This window comes from Papio anubis, chromosome 12 (assembly GCF_008728515.1).
Source record: "Papio anubis isolate 15944 chromosome 12, Panubis1.0, whole genome shotgun sequence".
NCBI lineage: Eukaryota > Metazoa > Chordata > Mammalia > Primates > Cercopithecidae > Papio > Papio anubis.
The window spans coordinates 21,181,775-21,203,474 of record NC_044987.1 but is presented as its reverse complement, the minus strand read 5'-3'; the positions used below and the strand labels follow the sequence as shown (position 1 = coordinate 21,203,474).

Here is a 21,700-nt window from a genome sequence, read left to right as displayed (position 1 = left end):
CCTTGTGATCAGTCCCCCGTGGAAGTGATAGGTCTTTCACTGGCTAGCCTTCTGGAGAGCCGGTTCAGCACAGAGCCCTGCAGGCACACTTCTCAGCTGGGGAGGCCTTGTTCCCACTTAATTTGTAAGCAGGTATGAGCTGAAATAGTAGGAAAGGCCTGTCACTGCCCTAAGGCCCAGTCCAGAGATCCCAGTGACTGAGAGGTCCTCATGGCTTCCTCACTGCCAAGTAGGGCACAAGGATTGGGCAGGTGGTCCCCAATATCCCCCTGGAAGCGGAGGTGTGGTAGGCTGGGATGCCTTTCCAATGGTTTTCCTGATGTGGCCCCGTGGACAGAACACAGGTTTTAGAGCCAAACAGACATGGCTTCCAGTTCTAGGTTTACTACTTATTCTGGAAGAATAGGTCACCTAATCTTTCAGAACTTCAATGTCTCCATCTGTCAAATGGGGATAAAATAGCTTATTGAGTTGTTATAAAGATGCGTTATAATATATGCAAAGAGCCTGAAATGTGCCTGACACTTGGAAACCTTTATAAATGGTCACTACGGTTGCTGCTAAGAGGCAGGCTCAGGCTGGAACCATCTCCCGTGTGAGATCACGTCGGATGTCTGAGGAACCACTGTGGCTGCAGCAGGCAGCTCTGCATTAGAAAGACACAACTGGGCACAACACTGAAAGGTGTTAGGTTTTAACAACCTTAACCACCCTCTCACTTCAAAACCTCATTCATGTTTGCTAAATATTATCATTTTATATTATGGATAAGTATAATATAACATACATTTTCTCTAGATTCTGGTTGTCTCTTGTATAATGATGTTTGCCAAGGAAGACAGAGAAATGAAGAGGAAAGATACCTGAACTGCTTTGTTTTAAATGAAAATGGAGCCACATAGTGATATATATATACATCCTAGCTTACAGCATAGCCAGACTTTCTGGTTAGACTCTAAGGAAACTAGAATTCCCCTTCCAGCACTACTAGCATTTGCCCATACGGCATGAGCACTGTCACATTCCTAAAGCCATCTCTTTGGCTGGTGCAAACCCTTTTGCCTGGGAGGACTGCTTTGCTGTAAGATAGCTCCTCATCCAGCCTTAGCCATGGGCCTACAACAGCTACTAGACCACTGTCCAGGTGACAGTGCTATTGTGTTCTGCCCTTCTAAGGAGCAGCCTGTCGTGCAATAAACATCTATCAAGCCTTCTTGTGTGCCTAGCAGATACCCCAGGGCATCTGCCTTGTGAAAAGACCAAAGATTGCAAAAAGGTGGGTTGTGCAATTGTGAAACCATCTGAAGACTTCTCAGGCCTCCCACGTCTTCTTCCACAACTGTTTGGTGAGGGAGGTGGTTACCTAATTATCGTTCTCTGTGGACCCTTTGAGCAGCCCACTGTTGGACTTGACAGCAGAACTTAGTCCTGAGGTACCGCCATCTATTTGTTGCAGTTACAGAGACCAGGCCACACTGCATGGAATAGAAAAACCTTATTCAGTCCAACAGACGTTTGTTGAGCTCCCTACTAAAGAAAGGAAATATCATGAGAGGAGGAGAAGATAAAGAGAGATTGATTGATGGGAACAAATGCAGTTTGATAGAAGAAATACAGCCAAGCGTTTGATAGATCAGTAGTGTGACAGTAGTTCACAATTACGTATTGTATATTTCCAACTAGCTAGAAGAAAATAATTCAAATGTTTCTAGCCTGAAGAAAGACAAATATTTAAGGTGATGGATATTTCAATTACACTGGCTTGATCTTTACAAATTAAGTGAATGTATTAAGTTATCACATGTACCCTGAAAATATGTATAGCTATTTTGTATCAATTAAAACTGTTATTTTCAAGAACACAATTAAGAAAAAAAAAAGGAAAGATCATAGTTTTGGGCCCAAACGAACTTAGCTCCAACCTTGACTACAGGTGTGATTTTACGTTAGTCACCTTACTTCTCTCTCACTTCCCCATCATCGGGTTTAGTAAGAGCCTGACGAAACCCCACAGGCATGTTGTAGGAATACAACGAGAAAATGTGTGTAAAGCTTCTTGTAGTGCCTAGCGCTTAGTAAGGGTGCAACAAAAATAGTTTTTATTTTTAACGAAACTGGAATCTACACAGTATTCACACATCAGGAAGGTGAGTCACACACCTTAACTTAAGCAGCATCCTGAAATATGACAAGAAACATACTTGTTTTATTACTCTTCTAAGACATCTTTGTGCATATGTCCCCAGCACCAGAGTATAGCCTGGGAGACAGGGATGGTGCTTGAGTCTCTGCATGCCCTGAAGGTGATGGGACCTTGACAGGGTTGGCTCAGTGCCACACTGGCATCTGCTGCTGCTTGTGTTTGCCAGCATGCAAGGTTGACCTCCTGACCTGTGCAATTTTTCAGGCTGGTAAAGAATAAAGACCATGTCCCATCACTGCTTTTTTTCTTCTTCTTCTTCGTTTTTTTTTTTTTTTTTTTTTTTTTGAGACAGAGTCTTGCTCTGTCAGCCAGGCTGGAGTGCAGTGGCATGATCTTGGCTCCCTGCAACCTCCACCTCCTGGGTTCAAGCCATTCTCTTGCCTCAGCCTCCAGAGTAGCTAGGACTACAGGTGTGTGGCACCATGCCCAGCTAATTTTTGTATTTTGGGTAGAAATGGGATTTCACTATGGTGGCCAGGCTGGTCTCGAACGCCTGACCTCAAGTGATCCACCCGTCTTGGCCTCCCAAGGTGACTGGGATTATAGGCATGAGCCACTGCGCCCAACCCCCATCATTGCTTCTTATTTCCATGATTTCGCACCAAAAGTTATTGAGTCCCGTAAGTTCTGCCTATTATCTGGTCTTACCAGTACTTCTGTCTAAAGCTTTTTTGGTCTCTTGTATCCTTCTTTTGGTCTCTTGTATCCTCCGAAGCTCTCCTCCGAGTGGAAACCAGAGATCAGGCTCCCGTCTGGCAGTGACCACGTCATGCTGAAGTCCCTGGACTGGAACGCTGAGTATGAGGTCTACGTGGTGGCTGAGAACCAGCAAGGAAAATCCAAGGCAGCTCATTTTGTGTTCAGGACCTCGGCCCAGCCCACAGCCATCCCAGGTATGGCTGCCTCTGCTTTCTGTTTGTTTCCCGCTTTGAATTAATGCACAAGTGCTGCACCTCCTAATGCGCCTGAAGAACCCTGACAACTTGCTTGCTTACAGCCATCCTCATGATTGGTTGCCCATGCAAAGCTTAGTTTTGCCTTGTACCTATCTGTGCAGTGGGGTGAGATGTACTGGACCCCCAGGAAGGCTTGGCCAAGCATCCTGGAGAAAAGGTCCTATCCCATTTGGCCTTGAAGGACTGATGCCAATCAGTCCATTGGACCCCTCAGATGGGAAGTGCTCCAGCTCCAGCCTAGCCTTGGAAGTTGGTTGAGTAAGCGTCCTTTTTTGAGACCTTATCTGCCATCTGCCACATCATACTTGGACCACATAACTGTTTCTAAGCACTTTCTATCTGATGCTTGCTTTATCAGCACAGCCATGGTCCAAATCTCTTCTCTGTGATGACCCCAAGAGAAGGAAGAGATGATGCCCAGTTAGTTACAAACCCTATCTACCAAAGGCCTCTCAATGGAAACATACATTAAATTGAACCACTTGTAATAGAACAAGTGGAGAAAATAGATGCTGGAAAGCACCATCAGTGAAAGCAATTCAGTCTGCTAGAGACTGTGATGGCAGCAATTCTCCTAGTAGATGCAGATCTGTCTCCAGGGATCCAAGACCTAACCTTGCCACTGATGGCCAGTCTCCTTATTGGCCAAATCCCTCAGAGAAGAAGGAGCTCTTCAACTGATCACTCTGCTTTTCCAGACCATCCAAAGGCCAACCATAGGCAGGAGAGGTGGGCATACAACATACAGCTGCAGCCTTTTGGGGGCCCCATATACTCTGCCATGTTCAAGTGTGGTGGGAAGATGGCCTTAGGCAGCCCCCCTCACGCCTACCCTGTCTTCAGTGCTTGCCCAGCTCTTGGCTCTGTGGTCATGATTGCTCCTCCCAGGGGGAGACAGGCCAGAGGGCTGTGGGCTGCCTATGATTCAGGGATGTATGTGCAAAAGTGGGCTAGGACAGCAGCAACCAAACAAGATCAGTGTGTGGTTCCCAGTGGTTGTTTGTACATGGATGTGTGTGTCTGGGAGACGTGTGCTGGACCTCCAGTGAGTTGGCAGGTGAGTTTTAAACTGTAGATCAGAAGCATCAATTGGTGCCCCCTGCACTGTCAGGAAGGCTCCCCAGTGCTTGCTGGGGTGGGTGTTTCTCCACAGTTGCTGGTCAGATGGTCGGTGCAGAAGGCAAGGCACGTGGGTGAGGCCGCAGGAAATGTCCTCATTATACCTTAATAGGATGTTCAAATGGAGGTTCTCCTTGTTTTTCCTCTGCCCCTTCTTTCTCTCCATTCTTTGGTCCGTTCCCTTGCAAACGACAGTCCGGGGTGAATGTCCAGATCTGTCCGGCCTTCATGGGACACTTAGGAGGTGAGATCAGGTGAGGCTTGAGTAAGCCCTTTGCAGCAAGACAGATTCCTTATGGCAATTGCTTCCTGGGGTGAGACTCACTGGGTAAGCTGTTTGGACCTGCTGTGTTCACATGCTGGGTACTCCTAGCGGTACTGGCTTCTGTGGTTTTTGTGTCAGAGACCAAAATTCCGGGTAGACCTTGTCCTCCAGAGTTGTGCCTGCTGGAGACGTCAGAGTCCTTCTTGTGAATCGCCCAGGTGCCCGCTTAAGCCAGAGAGGGCTGGGGGATTGCTTACCTCACCAGTGATGGCTCTGTGGCTCTCCTGCACAGGTCTGAGAAGGTGGTTGGCTGTGTTCTTGGTTAGACTTTCCTGGCCGTTGAATTGGGATCCGAGAATAAAAGCTCTCTGAATGACAAGTTGGACATCTGTGGTTGAATTCTGTGGTCAGCAAACAGGGTAGAAGGTGAAGAGGGGAGCAGAACGAGACTTCCTTTAACAGCACTGGCGTAGGGGACTTGTGGCATAGGAGGAAAAGCCTGCTTCATCTCTGACAAGGCAATCCCCAATCCCTATGCACAGTGTGCTGACTCATAGTGCAGCGATTGAATGCATCTCCACCACTATGGGTAAAACACGCTAGACACTAGAAGACGATACACTTGCTGGCTGTGTCTAAGAGGCTTCACCTTAGTGAAAGGTAACACTCTCCTAATCAAACTCTTGTATTTTACTGTGGAGGCTTCTGTTCTCTCACTTTAATTTCATTTGCTCGCTGATCCCTAACCCCCAGATTAACCCTGCTGTGCTGCTTCTGGCATTGCTGAGCTTCTGAACTGGCCTTATGGTATTGATACCGCACTGAACCCTCTCTAACCTTTGTCAATTTAATTTACTAAGTTGAATTAACCTGTGATTCTGTGTTTTCTAGCGTTGACCTAATTTTTTTTCTTTTTATCTATTTTTTTTTCTCTGTTTCTGTCTCTACCTTCCCTTTCCTTCTCTCCCCCTCCCCTTCCTGTGTCTGTCGTCACACTTGTCACCTTGGACGTCACTGGGACATCCCCACTGCCACATTTGTTTTTAAACAACCACATTCTCTCTGGGGACCCATTGCCTGACACCTGCAGCAACCTTGGGAGGCAGTTCTGCATCCTACACCTTTGTCTCATTGCTTTTCTCTGCAGTGACTCTGCTTTTGCTCTGTTAGGAACTTGAACACAAAAATTAAATTTGCTTAAAAGCCCAGTTCCTTTGAAAAAGATCAGTGCCCCCTTTGGAAGAACCTGGCAGGACCACCATGGCCACAGCTGCTGAGCGACCATTCTGTGTGGAAGAGAAGGTTTTGCGATTGGAAAAAAGCTTTACCTCCAGACATGTTACCACTCACAGATACTTTTGTGCTACTTCATAAGGAGTTTGCCCCCTTTTTAATGGCAGTAAAAAGAATTTGAGAGCTCTTTCTTTAAATGCTATTTTTTAAAAACCATCATGCTAGGTTTACAGAGAAGTTTCTGCATATCTGCTACTTGTTGCATTTTGTGTTCAAACCTAAATATGATGTAGCAGAGGAAGAATTCTAAGTACCTTCTAAAGCTTGTGTTAGATTGTTAAAATCACCATGCATTCCCCTCATTCTAACTCTGTGCTCCTTGTCCTCCCTTCAATAAGTAATTGGCTTTGCTTGCAATTAAGCATTTAGGTGCCCATGTTAAGAGAGCCAGACCGCACTGACTCACATGAGCATTTTGCTGACATGATGGGCAACTTAAGTCACCCCTGTTGCCCATGCACTGGAAAAAAAGTTGAATTTGTTGGATATTTTCTGGGGCTGATAAACGTTCTGGGATGTGCTTTCAGTCCTCGTATTACGGCCAGCACCTCACACTGTCTCTGTGAACAGGGCCAAGCCGTGATGTGCCAACAAGTGTCAGCTTCGAAAGGTCTTTGCCTCCCAATCGGGGTGACTCCCCTGCTGCCTGGCAGCATGTCACAGATCAGCACAGAGTGGGCCTGTGGTTCAGCAATGACCCACAGAATGGCTTTGAGCATCAGTCTACAGGACAGGTTGGAAGCATCCACTGTGAACCAGGCATTAGTGCCCTACCTGGCCTGTGTGTGTTCAGTAGAGAAGAAGGGAGGGACAGGCCACTCCCAGACTGCTCAGCCCAGGAGGGTTAATAAATTGGGGCCGAGCCATCCTGGCAGTACTTCCTGAATGCCCCAGCCTCTGTATTGGTGGGTTGGTTCAGTGACATTTTCTAAACTCTCCTGAAAATCCAGCTGCTCCTCCCTGCTGCTTGGGAGTTCACCCGGGAGAGAAAGTGGGTGTGTTTTGTTAAGGTCCCTCGTGGAGACTCAGGGATGAATCCTGCTTGGTAATATCAGTGTGTGTGCTTGGGGATGGACCTTCTACTGAATAAAAACTCCCTCCCTCCCCCCATTGTGGTCACATATCATTCTACATATCTCATCTTTGAGCATCTCTACGGAAGCTTGATTTTTGTTCTTTTTGGTTTCTTTATGTATTTTTTTTCTGTTGTTATTATTTTTAATGTTCAAAGACTAGCCTTTCCCTTTGGGATTCCAAATGACCCCATGCTGTGGTCTGAGGGGCAAAGCCACCTATGTTGGCGCTCGCCATTAATCCCTAGCGCTCAGTTTAGAGGCTCACGTGCGGACATCAGAGGCTCCATGCTGTGCAGTAGCTCAGGCAGGGTAGTGCCTCTCACACCAACCACAGAACTCTCCCCCGCTGGAGTCCCAGATGGCACTTCACACCAGGGCAGTGGAGGCAGGCATGGTTCTTGGGCACAGGGCAGAGCATAAGGATCACAGGTCAGTGTGGGAGAGCTACTGGCTCTTAGGATCGCCTTGGGCAGAAGTCACATGGCTTCACCCTAGTAGGGCCCAGTTTGGGAGTCTGCCTCCCCCTGATCCCAGGACCACCCACAGGAGAAGGGCAGTGTCCATCTTTCTGAAGGGACCCTTTGGAGATCTCGTCCTAAGTGTGGAGAGGACTGACGTAGCCCTGTCCCCTCAACGCATCCCAGGGTCAGGCAGGTCTCAGCTGAAACAATGTCAGGGTTCTCAAGGGTCCCATTTAGACAGACCCATGGCTTGTACCAGTGCGCCTCTCAGGAGGCAGCATTAGCTCACACCCACTCCCACTGGACACTGAGTTCCCAGTGATGGCTGCAGCCTCCAGCCCCGCCAGGAGTCCTGAAGACAGCAGCCCTCAGAGACCCTGCAGGAGTGAGTGCACCCCACCTTGCTCAGCTGCACCCCACTCCCCTGTGCCCTGTAGTTGTGCTGCCCATGCTCCACACACCATGGGGCTCCTCTGCTCATTTTTGGACTATTTATACGGCAGGTTTGGATCATGTTTTTCTACTAACAAGAATGCTAACATTGTTGTGTAGATAATCAGTGAGGCCTTTATGAAGTTTACACCTTTGCATTATTAAAGGAAATAACAGTTCATGTGAACTCACCAGCGTGGCTTGATTTTATTCAATAGTTGTGTCTGACAAAGCGTCAAAGACCCTTTCCCTCCACCTCACATGTACCTGGATAAACGATTACCTAGAAAAATAGTAGCCTGGTGAATGGAGTTCTAACCGAAGGAAATACTTCTTCTTCCTAACGGGGAGCAATCTCTTTTTCCCAGGGATCCTAAGAGCTGTTAAGAGGCATTGCTGCCTTGGAGTCCCCAGCAGGCAGTGGGAGGGGAAAATGCCTTTGCAGAACAGGGGAGGTGGTCACTATGGGTGAGGATGGGGCCACACTCTGAGCCACCAGATGCACAACTCTGTGGCAAGGCCACCTGATGACACAGCAGCCTTTATAGTCTCCCTAACAGAGGCTGCACAGAGTGAGCTTGTGGAGAGGGAATCCGAGAGAAGATTCTCTTTGCAAATTGTATTCTATTGATAATCACACTTAACTCAGACACATCCTGCAAGCCCCTGAGACCAGCCATCTGTTTAGCTGATTCAAAGGAGCAAGCAGACATGTCAGGGGCTTATGAGTGAACCAGAACCCCAGCTCGGCAGTTCCAAGAGTCTGACCATCTTCTGGGAGTCTTGGGGGTGAAGAGGGCACTGCTGCTGCACCAGGGTCTCATGGCACAAGGACTCAGGCCCATCTGGACATTCGTAAAATTTGAGACCCGTGTTCCTATATTAAAGCATACAAAAGTAGGCATCTGTGGGTCTCATTCTTGGAGCAAGCCAGTTCCTTCTTTAGTGCCAACCCCTCCCAAGCCAGGAATCACAGAAGATGGACAGCTCCAGCTTCGTCATCTCCCTGTCCTGGGCAGCTCTGACCTCGAGGTTATGGGGAAGCTCTTCCCCAGAAGCCTTCTTTGCATCCAAGGTGCACGGGTGAGTTAGTCAAGGGAGGGCCGAGGGAAGACCATAGCAAAGACAGACCGCTGGAGGTTTATAGTTTTCCTTTTGTGAAATATTACACAAGAGGCAGGAGATGGCCTTTGTTCTTCTAGTTATCTTGGACTAAACAATTCTGTGATACTCACTGAGAGGGAATGGGTGTTGGCTTTTGCTTTGAATACCCTGCTGCCCATTTCACAGCCTGTCCCTTCTTCATAGCCTCTTTTTTGTAAAAGCCACAAACATTCTCTTCCTAGCTTAAGGAGCATCTCACGTGCTTGAGGAGTTTAGACTCAGTGGTGGTGAACAGTGTGGTCCCTTTTCCTTTGGGGGATACTCTTCATTTTATATTCAATACATTAGGTCAAGTTTGTTTTCAGGGTCACTGGGTGAGACAGTGCAGTGCACCCTGGGGTGGCAAATCCCATGAGTTGTGCACCTGTTCCTCTTTGTGATGCAGGGGAGGGAAGACCTAGGAGTGTGGTCCTCATGAGAATCAACTGGGCTGCTTGTTCAGCTCCTAATTCCTGAGCCTCACGCCCAGTGATTCAGATCCCATAGAGCTGGGGAGCCCCAGATGCTGAATTTTTAACAAATGCCCCAGGAATTCTGCTACAGGTGGAGATACATTGAGTTTAAAGGTATTTTTCATGCCAAAAATAAAATCACAAGGATCAATGATTAAAGATGGGACCTACCGAGCTTGTTAGTCTTCCAGGAAAAAGTCTTTCTCAGTCCACACTCTGGAGGATACTGGCATTAGGGAACCGGTGCCATGTGCCAGGCAGTGTAGAATGTATGACTTGGAATGACAGGCTCTTGTGGTTGAAGAGACAGTCTCCACCCACGCTCCTGCCCAGTGTAGGAGCCTCATCCACAGCCTTACAGCATCCCTGCCAAGGCGTGTTCTGGCCTCTGCTCGAATGCCTTCAGCATCAAGGAGCTCACCTCTCAGAGCAGCCCACACTATGTTGGATTAGCCCTGTTTATTAGTCCTTTCTCAGATGGAGCTAAAATCTGCCACCACCGTAATTTCCACACGTTGGTGCCATATACAGTAAGATTACTTCTTCCTTCTCGTTATAACACCTTTAAATATTGGGAAATAGCGTTCTCATCTCCAGACTAAACACTCATGCATTTGTGCAACAAATATTCTTTGGACATTTTCTGTGAATCAGGACTGTCCTAGATGCTGGGGAGATACAAGAGAGACAGGCAGGGTACCTGCTGGGATGTCCTAGAGGGGATGGCTAGATCATAAGCATGTAAATGAACAGAAAGTGGCAGATAGTAGTAAGAAGAGAATAAAACAGGCTAGCAGCATGGTAGATATTGGCTGGAGGTGCCACACTAGATAAGAGATCAGATAAGGCTTCTCTGAGAAGGTGACACCAGGACTGAGGCCTGCAGGACAACAGAGAGCCACCCCGGAGGGAGAGTTCCACGCACAGAATCATCAAGGCTCTAAAGCGGGACGAGCTGGGTGTGTTCAGCAGGCAGAAGGGAGGCTGCTGGTTCATGCCATGAGGCCCAACAGAGGGGTGGGCAGAGCCTTTTAGGCCGGGAGAAAGACTTTGAATTTTATATTCAAATGAAAGGGGAGGCTGCTGCCCTACTTGTTTATGCCACAGTTCAGAAGACTTTTCCCTTCCTGGCCCTCCCCTGGATGTGCGCAGTGCCAGCGCCGCCCTCCAGCTGGGTCTGACGAGCATAGAGCAGTTGTCTCAGCTGCTGTCCTCTCAAGCACATAGAGCAGCTTTGCAGGAGTTTATTTTTCCTCTTTAGAGATATGATTAGTTTCACAAAATCATATTTACACATAAACCTCAGAAGATATAATTAGTGCCATTGAGTCCAAAAATCCAGACACATTCCCCACTGTCATCAAAAAAAAATACTTCCAGCTCTTTCTTCAGGGAGTAGGCACTTCCCACCTGTCGGGTCCTGATGTCCGGAGGCTGCAGTGGCCTGGAACCCTGTGTCATGGAATGGAGAGAAAACCCAAGGCTAAAGTTTCTTCCCTGTTCGGGGAAACAGCTTTGGGATCCTGAAGACCAAGAAGACCTGTGTCTCCTTTGCTTTTTGGGTGGAATGTGTGAGGATTCTGGGGAAATGGATGGTTTTGTTCCTCTGCATTCATGGCTACTAAGAAAATGACCCATTCTAGCTGACAGCTGAGGCCAGTGGCCAGCTTCCTGCTGCCAAAGCCCAGAGACAGTTGGCCAGAGCTGGGTTCTCCAAGCAGAGTTCTTCGCCATCTCAAAAGCCTTCCTGGGGGAATGCACTAGGATCTTCAGTGCGAGGTCGGCAGGGACCAACCAGGGAGCCTGAGGAGGAAGGGCTAAGAGGCAAGCCAAGGTCCCAAAGGGACTGAAAACGTGTGCAAGCTGCACCCAAGGGTGTCAGGAGTCGTTTGCGAGGGATCCTCTCTGGCATGCTAGGCTGATGGCCCATTCCCCAAACTGAAGTTTGAAATATGGATCAATGGAGAGGGACAGCCACCAGAGAAGCACTACAGTGCCTGGACAGAGACCCCTGGGGCACAAAGAGCCATCACTACCACCACCCTCCCGCAAACACAGGCTGCATGAAACATGAAGAATGTGTGGCCCAGCTCTGGTGCTGGTTACTTGGTTACATGTTTCCTCCACTATCTATCTGGCATGATACATGGCTCGCAGGCTGCTGGGCCTGGCCTGGTGCTTGGCAAAGCCTAGTGAGCTGGGTTGGGAGTGGGGTGGCTGGTGGGGTGAGCCCCAGGTAGTGTTGGCTGTAGTTCCCATCTTCAGTCTGCAGTCCTGGGTGGCTTCAGTTGGCCCTGAGAGCACAGGAAGCTTTAGACAAAGTCTACTGGTAGGGCAGGGCTGCCAGTTATGGAAGCAGGTCGTTGTGGAGGAAAGATGAATTAGAAGTGCCCATATTTCAGTCTAGGGTCATTGTTCCCACATTGACTTAATGGCAGAGCTCCACACGGGTCCTTGCTTCCTGCATCATGACCACTGTCTCCCAGACACTGCTGGGAACCACCAAGAGGTCGATTGGTCCATCCCAGGCAACTAGTGTCAATCATAACCATGGGTTGATCTCCCAGGGGCCCCAGAGAGCTGAGTCCAGGTCTCTCTGTGAAACCATCAATAGCCGAAGACCCTGGGGGGATTGATGGGCACCAGGGAAGTAAGACACAGGCTGAGTCTTTCAGAGTGTGTCCAGCCAGAACCAGGGTGCCAGGTGCTAGAATGTGAGAGTGCATGCCTGTCTGCGGGGGCATTTATCCTGAGTGTGAGTGTGCCTGAATGTGCGTGTGTGCACCTCTGAGTGAGTCTGCACTCACTTCAGGTTTTCCTGAGGTCTGGTCCAAGCAGGCCTGAGCTCCTAGATGGTGAGTATTCCCAGACCTTTCACCTTGCCCAGTGGGCTTGGGGAGGCCTCCATGTCTCTGGAGTCACCCGGGCTTCACTCGTCTTTCTGGGGTGCAGTGAGGAGGGTAAACCATGAACCCGGGGTGCTCTAATGCAGGGTTCCTTTGGGGTCATTCCTAAAGAGGGAAAGAGGAAGTGGAGAAGTATAATGGGGATGCTATTGTGACGGACAGCCCAACAAGCCCCAAGAAAGCCCCAGAAACCCTCCACCACCCCATTTTGGGCCCCTGTCCCTGAGTACTCCAGAAGCCACAGCCCCGCCTGAAATCAGTGGTCACTGCCTGCCTGTGCTGCAGAGCCTCTTGCCCTGGTCCAGGGGAAACACAGCGGTGCCCTCCAACTGCCTCATTAGCCAGTGTTCTCAGACAGGCGGGGCTCAGTCTGCTCCCAGGACTCACGGAAGGCCAGCTGACCAGGCTCACCCTCATCCCCCAATCTGTGAGGTGACATTGTCATCCTTCCCTCTGGAAGGTATAGAGAGACCCTGTTTTCTCAACTCTGGGCCATAGAAAGGCCCCAGGAAGGTGTCACTCTGGGCATGAATGCCATGACTCAGTCCTCTGGGACCTCCCCACCCCCAGGGGCTTTTGCTGGCAGGGTCCGGAGGTCTCGCATCTCAGTCTATTAACCATCAGCCATCTCTCTCCCTCTCAAGCCAACGGCAGCCCCACCTCAGGCCTGAGCACCGGGGCCATCGTGGGCATCCTCATCGTCATCTTCGTCCTGCTCCTGGTGGTCGTGGACATCACCTGCTACTTCCTGAACAAATGTGGCCTGTTCATGTGCATTGCGGTCAACCTGTGTGGAAAAGCCGGGCCCGGGGCCAAGGGCAAGGACATGGAGGAGGGCAAGGCCGCCTTCTCGTGAGTGCAGACCTGTCCACCCTGCTGAGGTTTGGGCTCTGCTCCAGCCCAGGGACCCAGCAGCTGCACCACCCCGAGCCATCAGCTGGTGCCTGTCGTGACCTTTCCTTACATTGCATGTTCTCCATTTGGAACCCTGAGGGGGGAAAAACATTAGAGAAAAGCGTCTCAAAGCATGGTCTTTGGGGGTTACCTGTTTGAAACGTAGACTCTGGAGCCCAATCCCAGATCTCTTGTATTAGAATCTCCCCAGAGTGTGAAAATCCCTGTATATGTCAAAATGAGGGAAACTGTCGGAACTAAACCTGGAGAGGAGCTGCCCTGGGGTGGGGCAGCATTAGAGGGACACACTCGCCTTGCTTTCACACATCATTTATTCATTCATTCATTCATTCATCCATCACTCAACAAATATTTAGCAAGCAGCTGCTGCAGGCAAGGCACTGTTCCCAGGCACATAGGTACAGCAGGGAACAAAACAAAAAGAAATTCCTGTCCTTATGGAGCCGATGATCCAGATACTGTCCCTCCAACAGCATCTTGGAGAATCAGATCCTAAGCCAGTTAGCAGGAGCCTTCGAAGACTGTCACTGGGTGGAGCAGAGCTGGAGCAAGCCAGAAAGGGACCGAGCAAGGAAATAAGTTGTTTAGCACCACCACATGCCAGGCACTGTATATGCATATACATGTATGTGCGCATACTTAGAAATGTATATGTAGGGGTGACTCACGCTTATAATCCCAGCACTTTGGGAGGCTGAGATGGATGGATCATTTGAGGTCAGGAGTCTGAGACCAGCCTGGCTAACATGGCAAAGCCCTGCATCTACTAAAAATACAAAAATTAGCCGGGCGTGGTGGCATGCTTCTGTAATCCCAGCTATTAGGGAGGCTGTGGCTGGAGAATCGCTTGAACCCAGGAGGCGGAGGTTACAATGAACCAAGATCACGCCACTGCACTCTAGCCTGGGTGACATAGCGAGACGCTGTCTCAAAAAAAAAAAAGAAAAGAAAAGAAAAGAAAGGAAAGAAAAGAAAAAGAAATGTGTGTATACCTGTGTGCAGAGATAGATGTATGTATTTGAGCAATGACCTGTGTCAGGCACTGTGTTTAGCACTTCCCATGCATCCTCTCATTGACTTCTCATAATAACTAGGCAAGGTAACACTGTTTTTGCCTCATTTTACAGATGAAGGAACTGAGGCAGGGTGATTAAATCCGAAGCGCAAGGTCACACAGCTAGCAAGAGTTGGGCTGAGACTCATACATTTGAATCTGTTGGCTCTCTATGGCCACAGTGCCAGCCTTGGATTGAGTCATAGCTGCTCTTCTAGGGGAGCCTCTCCCTGCAGCTGCCCTAGGGTCTAACCAGCAGTGCTGTCTCCACAGGAAAGACGAGTCCAAGGAGCCCATCGTGGAGGTCCGAACGGAGGAGGAGCGGACCCCAAACCATGACGGAGGGAAACACACAGAGCCCAACGAGACCACGCCACTGACGGAGCCCGAGTACGTGGGCCGGGAGGGGCTGGCACCCGCTCCATAGAGACCCCCACACCCACCTCCCCACCCTATCCCCACCTCCCGTGCCCCTACCCACAGCTCCCGGCCAAACAGTTCTGGCCAGGATTCCAAACCCTTGGCCACAAGACCTGCTTGGCTAAGAAATGCCTGACCTCACTCTGTCCTCAGAGAGAAGGCATTTTGGTGCTATTTCGGTGGCTGTGGGTACCCTTAGAAGGCTCCTGTATAAGCGGGGATCCCTGGATCCCTAGCCCCTGTTCTCAAGTTGTACACATATTCTGGAAATGACTTAAGGTGGCAAAATCTCAATGAGGCTTAGCAGAGTCTGCTTAGGATTTCTTGAAATTCTAGGGTTTTGTGTTTTCCTCCTGAAAGGATAAGGGAAGCCAGGGACCTGGTAAAGTTCCTGGCCCCTCCTCTGTTCAGAAACCTCGGGGACCCACAGAGCCCCTGACCAGTTGTGGTTGTAATGCCTGCCTAACGGTCAAGGATCCTATGGGCTTAAAGGGAATGGAGTTTCAAGGAACCACAAAATCTGTGGCTGGAAGAACCCACAGCTCCCAGGAGCCATTCTGAGTACTCATAATCTGCCTTACTCGTGACTTTTCCCATCAGTGCCCTGGGGAGCCCTGCAGGGCAGCTGGGCCCAGTTCCTCTGGGACCTAGGAAGCCTAGGGCAGGTGGATGCTGAACAGAAGCCTGCCCCTCCTTGAGTCGAGATCCAGGGCAGGGATCAGGAAGCCCTAGGCAGGTCTGCAGGGACTTCAGGGAAAGGGAGCTCTGTGCAGAGAGCTGGAGGGACATCAGCGGGGAAGGGCTAGCAGGTCCCTTTTGAGACCGCCACGTTCTCTGTCGTCTCCTGTGTCCTCTTCTGCCCACCTGGGCGTGTGCTTCCTCTCAGCATCCTTCTCTCTGTGTGGGCCTGTGTCCATGCCTGTGCCTAACTGCATGCCCCCACCCCCATGGTCCCTGTCCTGGGCTTCAGCCCTCCTCCTCGCTTCTCTGTCACGTCTCAGCTTCATTGTCTATTCTCTTCTACTTCCTGTCCTTCCACAGGCTGCCTGCCGACACTACGGCCACTGTCGAGGACATGCTGCCTTCTGTCACCACCGTCACCACTAACTCTGACACTATCACCGAAACCTTTGCCACTGCTCAGAACAGCCCCACCAGTGAGACCACCACCCTGACCTCCAGTATTGCCCCGCCGGCCACGGCCACGCCTGACTCAAACTCTGTACCGGCTGGCCAGGCCACCCCTTCCAAGGGGCCCAGTGCCTCTGCCTCCTCCCCAGCCCCAGCTTCAGCCCCTAAGGTCGCCCCCCTTGTTGACCTGAGCGACACCCCGACCTCAACCCCTGCCGCTAGCAATTTGTCTTCTAGTGTCCTGGCTAACCAAGGGGCTGTCCTCAGCCCAAGCGCCCCTGCTAGTGTTGGGGAGGCCTCTAAGGCTCCTCCGGCCAGCAAGCCCACCCCTGCACCAGTCCCCACCCCGACTGGGGCAGCCAGTCCTCTAGCAGCAGCGGCTGCCCCTGCCACAGAAGCCCCTCAGGCCAAGCAGGAGGCTCCCAGCACCAAAGGCCCGGACCCGGAGCCCACCCAGCCCGGAGCCTCGAAGAGCCCGGCCGAGGCAGCCACAGCCCTTGCTAGCCCGAAGAGCGAGGCTGCCTCCGTCAGCACCACAAACCCTTCCCAGGGCGAGGACTTTAAAATGGACGAAGGGAACTTCAAGACCCCAGATATTGACCTTGCAAAGGATGTTTTTGCAGCCCTGGGCTCTCCTGCTCCCGCCGCTGGGGCCAGTGGACAAGCCCCTGAGCTTGCTCCTTCCACTGCAGACAGCTCTGTTTCGCCTGCGCCAGCAAAGACCGAGTACGGCCTCTCTTTGTCTGCTGTCATCGGGTTGTGTCCTGTGGTGGTGTGCATTTGTGCTGTGTCCTCCTTCTTAGATGTGTCTTCAGCCTCATCCAGGGCTTCTCTGAGGCGACCGTCAACCAAGGGGCTGGGACAAGGCAGAGAGAGCAGGACAGGCAGCTGGGCCCCAGGAGCAGCCGCCTGCTGGCTAATTAGGCCATGTTAATTATGTTTTATCCTTATCATCCTAGCAGCGGCTTCTGTTTTCCCTGGGGGAGCCCTTGCAGTCGGGCCACTGATGAGAATAGCTTGGGAAGCAGGCTAAGAAGGCCAAGGTGCCCTTATCAGCCACCCTGGGGCCCCCAGTCGGTGTGTTATTCAGTGCCAGGCTGAGGCCCCACCAGAAAGACACTGATGTGCAGGAAGAAAAGAGGTAGGCCCCAGGCCCGTGGCAGGGGAGGGTGCAGTCCAGAGGCCCCCTCGCACTCTGGCTCGGATGCCCACCCTCCCCTTCCAATCCCGGCCCTCAGCCCACTCTTGCTTCTCCTGCTCTTAGAGTGGCTGGGAAGACTCGGGGCTCCCAGCATCAAATGGCTGCTGGGTCTCTAAGTTCCGGAGAAAGTCCTTAACCTTTCAGGTTTGTAAGTGTCTTGCCAAAATTCAGTGGCACCAGCTGAGGCTGGGGTCTGTACCTGTCCCCATGCATCCTCAGACCCGATTCCCTTTGCTGGAACTGATGGAGTCAGAGTCAGACCTAGATTTTTATAGAGGCTCCTGTGGCTGCTTCCCAGATAGGCTGACATGCTGCCACCATGGGCTGCAAGGGGCTCTCGCCAGGAGCCCTGAATCTCAGCATCAGCAGGGAAAAGGACTCTGATAGCACTGCCCACTCAGCTGCCCTCAACTCCCACATAGCCACCAGGTCCACTCCAGTCCTCCACCAAGCTGCCATGAAAAGCTGCCTCCATCAGTGTTTTCTCACCCTACCCGGGCAGGCCCTAAAGGCATCATCCTGCAATAGCACAGGGTGGGGTGGGGAAGGGACAGGCAAGAGTGGGTTGCCAAGGGGCCCCTGAAATCAGTGCTGGGAGCCCAGCCCAGCCCCGCAGGCTGCATTTACATCCAGCTGCGCTGTTGCCACTGCAGCTGGTCAGGGTGAGGAGGAGCTGCCTCTGCTGCCCGCTTCCACCACCCCAGGTAAAAACACAGCCTCTGGCATCACCTTAGGGCTGGAAGAGGAGAGGACTCGTTCTTCTGACTCAGTGCTTCTCAACTATGGCTGCACATTAGAGTCACTTGGGTGCTTCTAAAAGTCACCGTGTCCGGACCAATTAAATCAGGATTTCCGGGAACAAGGCCCAGGCATGGGTGATTTTTAGTGCTCCCAGGTGATTCTGATGGGCAGCGGTTGGAGCTGGGTGCTGACACTGGAGAACCCCCTCCTCCCCGCTGTCCCCAGGGCCTGGATACAGGGGCGAGATGTTTGCAGACCGTGGTCTCAGTGGTGCTCTTTTCCTGATTCTCTGCAGGAAGGGCCCTGTAGAAGCAAAGCCAGAGTGCCAGGAGACAGAAACGAAGCCAGCGCCAGCCGAAGTCAAGACGGTCCCCAATGACGCCACACAGACAAAGGAGAACGAGAGCAAAGCATGATGGGTGACGAGAACCGAGCAAAGATCAAAATAAAAAGTGACACAGCAGCTTCACCAGAGCATTTCCAACACCACAGACACACACACACACACACGCACACACACACGCACACACACACACATCTCATTTCTCTAGTGTCTTTTGCCTTTAAAAAAAAAACTAAACAGATAAAACATGGGAATCTTATAGAAAGGGTCCCTTTGTTAGCACTCACTTGTAAGAAAATGAGACAAAAAGGTTAAACCCACAGCCAAACTAGGACACTCCGTTCCCTGAAACCATTTAAAAATCAGACAAAAGGACCCCAAATTAAGAATCTAGGAAGCTCAGAAACAAAATCTAGGTTCAGGAAGACCACACTTGGTGTTACCCGATTGGCACAGACCAGTTTCAGAGAAATAACTTTCAGGCACTAAGACTAATCGAATGAACAAAGTCCACAGTTTATTTTTATACTTTCAGTCAAGTTTGAACTCTGTAAAACCTCATAAATAAGTTATAATTTCTGTTCACTTTGTATTTGTTCAGTATGCAAAGTGTGTCACCCTTTCTAGCTGAATTCAATTCCCACGTAGACTCTTATTTTGTAGGAAGAATGCCAAATTGCAGCTTCTGGGGGTAGATCTCAATTTGCAGTATTCAGACTTATTTTTCTTTCTTTTACATTCTTTTTTTTTTTCTTTCTGCCAACTTTGTTTTCCAGTGTTTACAAGGTGACAAATGTTCGACTTTGGTTGTGTTTAAATGTCCATGTGAAATAGCTGCCTTTTATTTTTTAAGGTAACAAATACCACCTAGAGGTAGGTAGGATCATCCCACGCTTGCTTTAGCACAGGACGACTTCACAAAACATGATTGTTTACAGCTGCTCTTCCCCTCTTTTCTGATCTGCAGTTTTTGCCTGGGTCCCACTCAGGTGAAAATCCATCTCATTCTGGAATGGTTTTGCTTTTTCAATTTTTGGTTATTTTTGTGTTTCTTTGGGGGTTAGACCACTTTCTGATTAGCCGCCACCTGCCTGCATCTGTGAAAAGGGATCTGCTCCCAGGCGTTCTCACCCTTCTTTTGAAGGACTCCTTAGGCTTTGTTGAATGAAGCAGAGAAGATTGTATAGTTGGGGCTGGTCTTGGTGAACACACATTATTACCCCACACATCCCCTTTGTGTAGAAAGCCAAATAAAATATATACATACCATTTCCTTTTGAGCCCAGAATCTAGATTTGAGCGGAAGAGCATGTGTGCTTCAGGGAATTAGTGTCTTTTTTTGGAAATCTGTTGAAGTAAAGTAACATCGGCCTTCTGTTCACTTAGGCAGCATTTATAGAAACAAAAGAGAAAAGAAACAACCTACTGTCTGGAGTCATAACACAACTTTCCTGGATTGGAAACCAAGTGGGGGAAAAATACAGAAACTTTAAGGGGGATGGGAGGGCGGGGAGAAGGGAAAAGCCAGCCCTTTGTATAGAAATTTTGCTTTTTTTTTTTTTCCTCATTCTACTTTAGAACTGCAAGCTTGTGCACTGTGGATGCGTGAATATTTTAGTGTGAAACGTGTTTTTGTCATAGTATTGAAATAAAACTTCAACATAGTTTGGTTGTGGAAGGTATAGCAGATAGTTCAGAAAAAAATATTCAGGAAACAAAAATCACTCTTAAAAGGAATCGAAGCCTTTAAACAAAGAAAATGAAATACAAATGATGATGATGATGATGAAGATGACGCTAAGTAAACAGAAATCAGTACTCCGCATGCGCTCCTCTCCTAAGGTACAAAGCAGCAAGAGGTTAGGGTGGCAAGGCTGCCTCTGGGTCGATTCTGTGGGCCAGTCTCCCCAATGTTCTGACACTTCTGCAGTCCCATCAGTGGCGATGCTAGATTATACTTTCAAACTGTGAAGAATAATGGTCTTGTCATTTGCTCAGTGTGGGGTTATGTTGCATTTTCTCAGCTCCTGGGGATGGAAATGGAGGATCCCAGAACACACAGCCCTGGCCCCTTTGATTCTAGGGCCAGCACAGATCTCTGGTTCAAATGCACAGGCCCTCAGGATAGAGGAACATGAAGAGAGATCTTGGAACACACAGTAGAATATGAGAGCCTGGGTATCTGAGACCGGGAGGGCCCAGCAGTGAGGGGCAGGCTCTTCCAGTCACCAGGCTGTTCAGCGGACTCAGTTCCTCATCTTGTAGTGTCGATGACTTTGCCACACCAGGCCAAGCCCATGCCATGCCTTGTCAAGACTGTCAAAGTGGTTATGGTTAGGTCAACTGATTTTGGTTCTGATGGTTAGAAAGAAACAGGTCAGCTCTCAGATCACCTGGCCCGGGGCAGCTGACCCCCTAGAACCCTGGCTCTGCCATTAGCTAGGACCTAAGACTCTGCCCACATTTTGGTCTGTTCTCTCCCATTACATGTAGGTTTGTCTTAGCATGCAAGAGTTTTCCTTTTTTAAAAAAAAAGTAAATAAGCAATGCTTTCTCTAAAATCAAAGAGGGAGTCATTTTATTCCAAGATGTTTTATCTTTTATGTTAAGAGATCAAAGCTTATAATTTTCTTTTTTTTTAATTTTTGAAGGAGGGATCAACTCCACCAGTTTCCAATGTCTATGTGTCTATGTGTGTATGTGCCATACATATGTATTCACATGAAGACCGGCATGGCCAAGTTCTGCTGGAGGAGCACTCAAGTGTGATGAGCAGGGCCACTGGACCCTGCAGGGCTGTGGTGTACATAGTGCAGCTTTGGAGGTGGAACTCTATTTTCACACTTTTCTATGGAGCCTTCCGAGTCCCAGGTTTTCACTCGAGGCGTCTGTCTGGACGGCGGTTTTCAGACCTCCATTAACATCCCTACCCAGCATTCTGTACTTCGGGGGCCTTTCTCTCTTGTTATAAAACTTTTTACCAAGTGAAACATCGATACCACCTTTGTTTCCATTCTCACTGGTGTAAATACTGAGTACTAACTGAGAATTTTGACTTTGCATTCTGTCAGAATACTTGTGTTCAATAAAAATTGAAAGAAAAAAAGTTGTTATGATCATACTGGGGTTTATTTCGATGCGGTGAGAGTCTGTTCTGTGCATCAGATGTGGACATGCGTGTGGTAGTTCCTTTAGGACCTTGCGTGCGAGGAAGGTTAGTGAAGTCTCAGTGTCTTGAGTTCATGTGTTGCCTGAATGATACTTTCTGTATTTTTTCTCGCAGGTTGATAGATGAGAGCCCTAATTTAGAAGGGGCAGACATCAGATTCAGAAAGGTTTCCTTCAAACCCTGGTTCTGCTGCTCCCTGTTTGACCTTCAAAGAGTTGCTTAATCTCCCGAAGATTCAGTTTCCTTTTCTGACACACAGGAAATACCAAGAAAAGAGAGTTAGGGTGCTGGTTGATGAATGAAACCATGTACATGAAGGCCTAGTGTCTGCTTTCTTGGCACACAGTGGGAACTCGATCAGTGAGATTTGGTGCTGTTGGCATCCCGGGTGTGCGATAC

General features: G+C 49.6%; 1 protein-coding gene across 18 annotated transcripts in view; it reads left to right on the top strand.

Annotated features, from left to right (window-relative positions):
• The window catches only part of NCAM1 (neural cell adhesion molecule 1), a 312,825-nt gene extending 291,584 nt beyond the window's left edge, over positions 1-21,241 (top strand). For 9 of the 18 annotated variants that reach the window (XM_009187296.4, XM_009187295.4, XM_009187288.4 and 6 more), the window contains 5 exons: positions 2,919-3,096; positions 12,972-13,179; positions 14,570-14,686; positions 15,758-16,573; positions 18,085-21,241. In XM_009187296.4, the coding sequence (XP_009185560.1) occupies positions 2,919-3,096; positions 12,972-13,179; positions 14,570-14,686; positions 15,758-16,573; positions 18,085-18,205 (1,440 nt within the window). In that variant the 3' untranslated portion in view covers positions 18,206-21,241. Of the gene's footprint in view, positions 1-2,918; positions 3,097-5,633; positions 7,993-12,971; positions 13,180-14,569; positions 14,687-15,757; positions 16,574-18,084 lie in introns of those variants that run through there. The other 9 variants (XM_009187300.4, XM_003910714.5, XM_009187299.4 and 6 more) reach the window with 2 other exon arrangements.
• Positions 21,242-21,700: the final 459 nt, after the last annotated feature.